Below are 9,629 nucleotides of genomic sequence, written 5' to 3'. Positions count from 1 at the left end.
ACCCCTCCGAGACAAGAGGTGCTGGTTACCAGAGTGAGAGCAGCAGGGAGGATGGCACAGGAAGGCCCCCTGCTACTGCCAGGTGCCTACGGACTCCAGGGAGGAACCAAAGCCCAGTATTTTGGTTAGGGGTGTGTGCTATTCTTTCATGTGCATTTTTTTTTTTCTCTTCCTCTGTAACTCACTATGAAGCAAGGCTGTTTTGCTACACACTTGAGCACCATTTCTTTGTCTTTTTCATGGATAAAATGATACTTGTTCTCTCTGTGCCTAGTAACAAGTCTCACTTCTCATTAAGCAGGTATTATGAGGGAAAAGGTATATGTAAATAATGAACTACGTCTTAATGCATTTTTTTTTTCAAAAATTTACTGAAGGAGTCATATTTACAATCATAAATACAATCATCTCCTCGTCCTTCAGTCTCAAATACAACTTCTTGTGGTCAAAGTGCCTTGCAGCTATTGTCTGACACCATGTAGCTCTTCTGTCATACATGAGCTTGTTCCAATCCTTTAGGTCAAGGCAGAAAAATTACAGCCACAGCTAAAAATTACTGACAAAAGTCAGGACTAATTTTCTGGATTTCTTGTGTACACATCTCCATAGACAGTTTCTTCAGGGATATCAACTTTATTAATAAAAAAAATGGTGTGTGATTTTTATTCTCATTGTTTCTCCTGTTCTATAAACAAAATAATTAAGTTAATAACAAATGTTTTACAATCTAAGCATACTTAAAAATATTCCAGAGCCACATTTTAAACACAAAAAAGGATTTGCATGTAGAGTTTTCAGCATCCTAGGCCTAATACTGCTTTAACACACAACCATGGCAGTTCTCCAGAGATACACATGAAGAACCCTTCCATGATTACTGTGGTCTTCTGGACAGCCATGGATCTTGAGAATTCTAAAAATAGGCTCAATGTGCAAATGCAAAGATGAAACACATTTTTCTCTCCTCTGAGTGCAATTCTACAACTTCATGAAGGTAGAAAACCTTAATTTGGCAAATAGAAAATTACATATTTTTTTTGAAAAGACAATTTGCAAAAAAATTATACAAAAGAAAATCTGAAATTATACGGAACAAAAATATTGCCTTTTAAAAGGCTGTGGTCATTTTTAAATGAAAACACTATAAATTAAGTACCCAGGAAAAAACCATTAGTGTTCTTTACCAGGAACACACCTAAAATGCAAACACACCCAGTGAGATGTCCCCTGCCACCACCAAGGCTGCTTTTCCCATGCTTGTACCCCTCTTGTGTTAATGCTTTCTCAACTAAAAGCTATAAATAAGTCTGTTATCTAGGATTTTTTAAGTTAAAATTAGTGAATTATGACCAGGATAGAAACAAAACTCAGTGCAGTAAGGCCACAAAAGCAACACCATAGTCCTAAGCCTCCTGGCAGAATTAATCCAGCAGAGTCTGAACACAGAAAGCTCTTCAGTACTGACATACTTGTGAAGATCAGTCTGTGTGTGCAGGTTAACGTGAGGCTGCCCCTAACCAAAGTGCAGGAATACTGCAAGCAGCTGGTGAAGGGTCCCTTGGGGTGGGGAGGCAGCTCAGATTCAGCAGGAAGCCCTTGCTAACATGGCTTATCTTTCTTTCCCTTCCAGACAGAGCACAAAATTCGGAGCAAGGACTCTGCACTTAGGCCTGTAAAACCTCTAGCTACTTCAGACAACACTGCCAATTGAGCAAAAAAATCACATTCATTTTTCATCAGGCAAGTACACCCACTGCCAGTTTCATGTGTGACCCAAATGACAGACTGAATTCTGGCCACCAAAAGCAGAAAGGTAATTTTTTGTCTGACCTTGCTCTGCATTTTGCTGATTCTCAAACAGCAAATCTAACCCTGTTCCCAAAATTTCATTTTTCATGCCCAGCCAATAAGGGTCATAGTCATTTACTGTCTCCAGCAACTGCTGCTCATAAGATGGGACTGGAGTGGCAAGTGTGCCTTGATACCCCCCTTCATGCTTTAGAAGTACCAAAGGAGGACTAGCATTACTAGCTGCAAGCAGAGGTGAACTGTGCCTCATCTGCTCGGGCTCAAGCTCAGGTTCCCCCCCATCATAACTGAAAGTGGAGCCCTTCCCAAAGGGAGAAGTGTTTGACTTGCCATACAAACAGTTCTCAACACCCAGGCCCTGGTTAGCATTGAAGTAGTTGAAGACAGGCTTCCGGTACATGTTCTCTTTAGCTGCTGGGTACTGGTGATCTGTACAAGGCTGGAAAACATCTGCATCTGAGTAGAAGCTTTCAGGGAAAGATTTCTTCAGGTGCGGATACTCCTGTGCCTGCTGCGCAGGGAGCGAGAACTGAGGGGCACTCCCCATGCTTCCCGCACCCAGGGGGACCCCTCTCCCCGAACAGTCCAAACCAAAGTCAGCTGGGGTCTGCCCCAGGGCTCCAAATGTGTTATCCAAGCTCCTGAAATGCATGTCGAGCCTTGGGTACAGCTGCCCCGAGTAGGAGGGCGGCTGACCACAGAAACTCTGGGTCCCTCCTGGCAGGCCTGGCTGCGGGCAGAGGAGGCTCCGCTCTGTCCCCGGGCACTGCTGCGCCCGGGGCCGCTCCTGGCCAACGCACCGGCGTGGCTTCGGTTTGCCCGGCCTGGCGTAGGCGGCGGCTTCGCTCTTCTTGTGGTTCAGCTGCCGGGCTCTCCTGTTCTGGAACCACACCTGCGGGACCGGCAGAGACTGAGAACCCGGGCCGCCGGGAAAGTCGCTCCGCCACCCGCCCGTCCTCCCTCCCGTACCGCCCCTCTCACCTGGATCCGGGACTCGGGGATGTCGGTGAGGCCGGAGAGCTGCTCCCGCAGGGCGATGCCGGGGTACGGCTCCCTCTCGAAGGCGCGGACCAGCAGCTCCAGCTGCGCCTTGCTGAAGGTGGTTCGCTTGCGCCGGCCGCCCTCCCGTCCCGAGCCGGGGCCGGCGGGGCGCGCCCAGGGCTCGCCTGCGGGGAGAGAACGGGGAGCGGCGGTCAGCGAGGCCGGGCGGCTCCTCCTGCCCCAACGCCGCCAACGCCAACACCGCCACCAACACCACCAACACAGCCGCCAACGCAGCCGCCACCACCACCAAGACCCCGCCGCCAGCCCGCCCGGCGCGGCTCACCGGCGGGCCCGGGGCTGGGGGCCAGGCTGGCGGAGGGGAGGCTGGCGGGGGGCAGACTGGCGAGCTCCATGCGGGCCGAGGTCTGCGGGCGGTGGAGTGGCACTGGCCGCTCCGTGCCTTAAGAGCCCTCCACCCCGGCCCTTAGCGACCCCCACCCACCTGGCCCGGCCCCGCCGGAGCTCCGAGGGTGACTCAGAGCCGTCTCCCACACCTCCATTGTCATCCCATCACCAAAATACACATAATGAGGGCTCGGCCCATCCAAAGAGCCAAAGTGTCTCCCAGCGAAGCCCCCGCTGCTGCCACCAACCCATCCACCTTTCTTTAATTCAAATGGAGAGAGAATAATTTAATGAAGAAATGTTCCACCTTTGGTTCAGCCCTCTGAGGGGGCTCCCCTTCTCTCTCCACTGCAGGCCTGGACCTCTGCGGGAAACCCGGTGCTCCCCCAATGCAAGGAGGCTTCTATACCACCCTTCTCCGAAGGCAAACTATCCCAGCTCTTACTGCACCCAGGTGACAAGTCCTTGTCTTCCCCATTTGGTTACCCTGCTCCTATTCCCATCCGTGGGACATTTCTCATCAGCTTTGCTGCAGTAAATAAAATGCTGGTGGCTTCACTAGACATTGCATCAACACCCACTGTTCACAGTAAAGGACAAAGCCTCCCCCAGCACACTCTGAGGTCACCCAGGTGAGTCGGAGCAGTCTCCTTCCCAAGTGCATGCTGAAGAGCTCAGCACAAAGTCTTCCTTTCCTAGGGCAGCTTTTTTTTCCCTCCAGACAGTTCTGCCCATCCAAGTCAGGTACAGAACAAGCAAGGTCTGTGCTACCAGCCCAAGGTGAAATAATGAACAACATATTAATCCAAAAGAGAGGCCAGAAATATCATTTAAGAGAGCCAAGAGTGACATAAGGGACTTACAGGGAGCAACAGTTGCAGCACTGAAAAGGACTAGATGTTAGAAGAGAAGCAAATTAATTAGTCAGTGTAATAATTTGTCAAATGAGGCCATTAATAGCTATCGCTGAAGGTGTTCAAGAACAGCAACATCATGACATCATGTGTTTTTCATCTCAAAATGTCCCCATTCATTTTTCAAATTTGGGACCCACTCCAGCTTGCTGTGAAGCTGAAGGGTACAGGGACAAAGTGTGTGTGAGCTGTTACACTCTGTTTGCACTCTGCAGGGACCAATGCACCCATCATCCATGCAGCCACTTTTGGGTTGAGCTGCACAAGGGTTTTAACATTACACACACCATCACAGTGCTTCACAGCAAAAAATTAATGTCCTTCCACACAGGGATGACAGTCAGCTCCTGTGAGTCTAGTACTCCAGAGACTGGATTCCTTTAGCAGCTTGGTCCATAAGGCAAGGTAAATGCCCGCAAAAACCACCTCACCAAAATAATATTTTCGAGCAGGAGCACATATGAAGACAGAATTTCAGAGGGATGACAGCAGGAAGTAGTCCAAAACATCTGGAAACAACAGCTTGAAGCAATTTCTCAGTACTTCCCTCCTTTCTTCTGCCTTAGCATCCCCATAAGCCTGAATTGTCATAGCACAAAACCATCCCACACAATTTCTTTTCTCCTCCACAGCTCCGGGACAGTTTGGAGTTTTTCCTGTCCATATAAACCGTAAAATTTTTATTTAAGCAAGAATCATTATGTGGGAGAAAGGAAAAAAGGTGTCAGGTGGCAAGTGGTTCAGCAGTTCTATGTAGAGTCAAGAGGTGTTTCTAGTCCTTCGGGCTTATTTAACTTCTATTATTCAGATATATATGAAGGTAGGGGTGGACTAAGGCTCAGATACAATAAGCAGACTTATAAAGCTCAGGGGCATAGTTTATTGACAGTGTCCACAACAGCAAATTCAGTTTCAGCTATTGATTCTTGTTCTAAGCATGCAGGGTTCACCTTTAGCTGCCTTGAAGTCCCCACAGGGCTTTGCACACAGTTGTGCACAAGCCATCTCCAGTGCACACTTGGTTAGCAAAGCTCATGCAGCTGCTCCTTCAAAAAAAGCTGATCACTTTTTTTTGGCCAGTTTAGTTTTTGGCAAGCTTAATTCAGGCATCAGCATGGGATAGGGATGCACAGGGGCAAAGGGTAAGAGAGAATTGGGGAGCCTCAATTTGAAGTGGCACTATAAAGTATGGAATTGACCTTTCCATCTCTCTGCAATTCCAATACAACTGTTCACAGGGTACATGCTACTCTGGATCAAGGATACCAAGGGTGTTTGCAAGATACAATGAGAGATTACTCGTTCAGTCTGGACAGAGGGAAGGCTAGAACAAATGCTTAAATTTTTCTCTCTGGATTTCCAGCTTTCATGGCAGAAAACATCATCTCATGGGACTAACTACAACACAAAGCTGCCCCCGTAGGCAGTCTGCAATACCGAGCTCAAAAGAACAGGGAAACCACCTCCTCCAACACACACATACACACCTTATAGACACAGCCAGTGCAGAAGAGATAAGAAGGAGTCAGCAGAGGCTTGTACAGACTTGCACTGCTTGCAAATAGTGACTGTCCATCATTGCTAGCTCGGGTCAAATAGAACAGGCTTTTGTTAACGTCCCCTAGCTATAGAGAGAGCAGTTCACACTTCCCGGAGTTATTGTTTGAGGCACTCTGCCAGGCAGCCTCTTTACACCCTTCATTTCCAGAGATTTTCTTTGCAATGCTAATTGATAGAGATTGCGAGTTTTGTTTTTAAGTCAGATTCCAGGAAAGAAGATGACAATCATTGCCTCCCCCTACTTTTTCTCCTTTTCTGCTGAGACATATGGACTTGGCCTAACATAAGAGCTAACTTCTGCCACCGCTGCAGTTTGACCATACACTAATCCATCAAGAACACTTACCAGCCCTTACTGGCCACGTTCCCTTGGCATCGTCATGCTGTTGCATGTCAGTGATAATCGAAACAATTGTTTGTGAGCTCCCGCATCTCCTCTCTAAATCCTATCAGGAAAATAGTATTCTGACCCCTCCTTTTGATTCATTTCACAAATAGGGAAATGGGAAGAGTGTGGGAAAAGAAGCAGGAATAGCCAAAGCAGGATGCTTAACAAAACCATCTCTTGAGTTCATAGATTGTCTTCAGACTTCCCCAAAAATCCATGGAATTTTGCTATAGATTTGAGTAGAGTCCAAATGTAGAAACCCATTCTGCCAAGGTTCCTTTATGCCAGTTGTGGTACAAGTACATCTACAGAGGAATCCAAATCACAGGTGGGATATGCTGAAAATAGAACAGAAATGAAGGATACGTAAGTAAAGTGCATTTAGGAGCGACAACATAATTATTAGACAAGGACTAGCCACAGTGCTCTTTAAAATAACTCTTGAAAAAAGGTTTGTACCTATCCTATTCAGGGCATTGGAAGCATCTCTGCTCTCTCCCTCCAGAGCAGTCCTCATGTCAGGAGTTGCAAAGGTGACTCCGAAATCATGCTAGCATGAATGGTATGCTGAACTACCCAGTGCAGCAGGGCTCTGTCACCAGGCGCCTGCCTGGGGAGTCTTAGGACAAACATCCATCAGAAATCCCTACATCAAACATTTTCTAGGGCAGTACAGTGCTATTGATGTTTGAGCAGAACTTTCATCCTGAAGGAGGCAAGATCAATTTCACTAGTTGGTCTTCAGACATTAACACCTCATAAAAAGGCTGCTCATGCCCTGCTTATCTGGAATGTGTCTTTAATTATCTTTTGGTACACCTTTTGCAGCCCATTACTTACCAGTCAACACTGCTTTAATTATGGGCTTGGCAGTAACAGGCAGGTCTTACATCATTGAAATAAAAATGCTACAAAGCAACCCTGGAGAATTGCAAAGAGATTTCATGTTCAAATGGAAAACGGTGGAATTCAGGAAAGCAATACGGATTCTCATCCACAAAGATTTCATCCCATGAGCAGTACTTTCATGGCCAGGGGCACCCAGGAACCCTCCAGAGAACATGAGCAGGCAAGTGATGGTTGTGCTCTCACCTGCTCCTCATGGAAAGGAGCATTTACAGCAGCCCCTCTTAGTTCAGTGTCCAGACATGTCCAATTCCATGGTGTGTCGTCAGACCAAGCAGGATGGAGGCACATTTTGCACCTTGAGCAAAAAGAAGCCAAAATTTATGATAATTCTTGCTTTTCAAGAGCATTTATTCCCCAGTCCAGAACTGGCTCTTGAAAGAGCTCTCATCTGCACTGAGCTTTCCCTTACAGTTAAGACTTTTGTTATGCCAAAGCATTGCTCTAGCCTTTTCTCCTACCAGAAATAAATGTTGCTTCTAAGTCTTGAAGCTGGAGGCAAACAATATGGTTGAAAACACCATGCACTTTTGGGACATACCAGTCTTGCTCTTAGTTCCCACTAAAATCTATAGATTTGTTTCAAGGTGAAAAAGGCATTAGGTCAGTTTTAGGTAACTGGGAATAATCTCACACTTCGGTATTTCTTATATTTAACTCTGTAATATATGGAACTGGTTCTAATGCTCTGAAATCCAGGATAATGATAAAAAAGGTCCTACCTGCAAGACTGAATTTCTGTCTCACCTGATATTTAACTCTTCACCAATGACCAAAAATGGATCCCTGCCACGGGAAGGTAGGAGTCTATAACCAGCTCAGTAAATGACATATTGGTACTTTTACTTAGAATTTATGATGAAGACCTCAGTCATTTTCAGCCCAGACACTTCCTGACGTGGGTGAGAGTTTCTGTTTTGTGAATTTATTCAGTCTTTCTCTGAATGTATGTAAAATTTTAGCTTCCAGAGCATCCTCTGACTAGGACATGTTGCATGAAACACTTAGTTTTCTGTGTTCTGAACATGTAACTTGCTAAAATCATTTGGTGCTTGCTGCCTCCCACACAAGAATGTGGGGTGACTGTCACTGATTCCAGCAGTTCACACTGACCATTTTTTCATCAAACCCCATCACTTTCTCCCTTCAGCCACCTCATTTCCAGACTGAAGAATCTTATTCATGCTAGCTGGTCCATGATTATGTCCCCTATGGTAACTGCTCCATGCCTTCATCATTCACGTTGTCCCTTCCAGGGCTTTTTCCAGTTATGCTGTATCCTTCCTGAAAAAAGAAGATAGAGTGACTCTCAAAATTTAAGATGTAGAGGAGTCATGGTATTTTAGCTATTATGAAGGTAACGTGTAGGTTTTTTTCCAGTGCTTTCCTAGCAGCTAACATTTGCTTTGTCTTCTTGACCCTCACTGAGCTTGCATTCTCATAGAATTATCTATCAAACTCTGAGATCTCATTTCTGAGTTGTAGTGGTAATCTGCTGTGAAACCTGAAAACAATTCCTTACTTGTACTGCCACTATGCTGCCTACTGGTGAGTTTTTGAGTCCTGTGGCAATCTTGAAAGAAATTGTCATCCCTGTTAAAGAGAAGGCTGCCTTAAATTTTAAAGGAAGTAAGACCCCAGGTGAATCTGAAGCCAAAGTATTTGTAAAAATTGTGTCTTTTATTAAGCAGTAGCCCAACAATGCCCAACACTGTTCATTTTTTTTTCCTGGCCAGTAGAAAGAAAGTCTTAAAAGACGGATGTAGGATAGCTGGGAAAGTGGTGATTAGTGCCCCCAATGTCATGCAGTACAATGTCGCCTGCTCTGGTGGAGGAGAATCTGTGTTCTGTGGCATAGACCTGCCGCCCACAGCCACACAGAACAGTGTGGACAGTGATCTGCAGTTTGGACAGGGTGAGCCTGTAAAGGGTTAGGATGACCACACGGGAGGACAAATCAGCAGAGCACTGAGATAAATATGATTTCCTTTAAATGTAATGGTATTTCATGCCCAGTACAGTCAGGTTCACAGGCTACATTACTTTATGGTAAACCTTTTCCTTGTACTCCATGCCATCTCCTTCCCTGTCTCCTTTCCTTTGTAAGAAAGTGTTTATCATCATCCTCACCCATGCTGTTTGCAGATATATCCTGTGACAGATCAGCTCCAGAAGCACTACTGGACTCTTAGCACCTGAGAGGATCAGACCTCTGAACTGCAGATGTTTTAGGAAAACGACTATCTTCTTCTTGTGCTGACAGAATACAAGCACACTCACATGATACTATAGAACTACAACAGATCTCAACTTCACAGTCTGCTGAACTTGATTATGATAACCAGTCACCTAAAGACGAGTGAATTTGGCCTTAAGGCTAGTCTGCTGGGACTGGAGACAAGTTGTCTGGAGTCTTCTCCTCCCTGTTTAAAGAGCTATTGCTCTAACCTCCCTTGTCAATCCTATTCCTTCTCATCTCCCAAATAACATCCCCACCCATGTGGCTGTAGTGACACATGCTTCCCACCCATCTCACCCATCTGCTAGTGAGTGACCCCACTTCTTTGCTAGATCTGTGCTGACTTTTTTCTATGGCACTTAGTTTTTCCATCACAATATTCCTATTCCAGACACATAGGAAAAAAATACTCAGGACTAGAAAA

The 9,629-nt window shown here is 45.9% G+C and overlaps 1 protein-coding gene and 1 long non-coding RNA gene across 2 annotated transcripts; both read right to left on the bottom strand.

Annotated features, from left to right (window-relative positions):
* Positions 1-417: 417 nt before the first annotated feature.
* On the bottom strand, positions 418-3,206 carry LOC120410210 (paired box protein Pax-3-B-like). The gene is made up of 3 exons (XM_039554020.1): positions 3,059-3,206; positions 2,791-2,975; positions 418-2,701 (listed from the first exon to the last, which is right to left on the bottom strand). Exons 1-3 carry the CDS (start codon positions 3,204-3,206, stop codon positions 1,763-1,765), a joined length of 1,272 nt encoding a protein of 423 aa, XP_039409954.1. The 3' UTR covers positions 418-1,762.
* A 1,766-nt stretch (positions 3,207-4,972) lies between these two features.
* LOC104690222 lies at positions 4,973-7,297 on the bottom strand. The gene is made up of 2 exons (XR_005602209.1): positions 7,153-7,297; positions 4,973-6,398 (listed from the first exon to the last, which is right to left on the bottom strand). It is a non-coding gene; the product is annotated as an uncharacterized LOC104690222 (long non-coding RNA).
* Between the last annotated feature and the right edge of the window lie 2,332 nt (positions 7,298-9,629).

This window comes from Corvus cornix, chromosome 6 (genome assembly GCF_000738735.6).
Source record: "Corvus cornix cornix isolate S_Up_H32 chromosome 6, ASM73873v5, whole genome shotgun sequence".
Lineage (NCBI taxonomy): Eukaryota > Metazoa > Chordata > Aves > Passeriformes > Corvidae > Corvus > Corvus cornix.
Note: the sequence above shows the minus strand (reverse complement) of the source record. Positions and strands in the feature narration are given on the sequence as shown.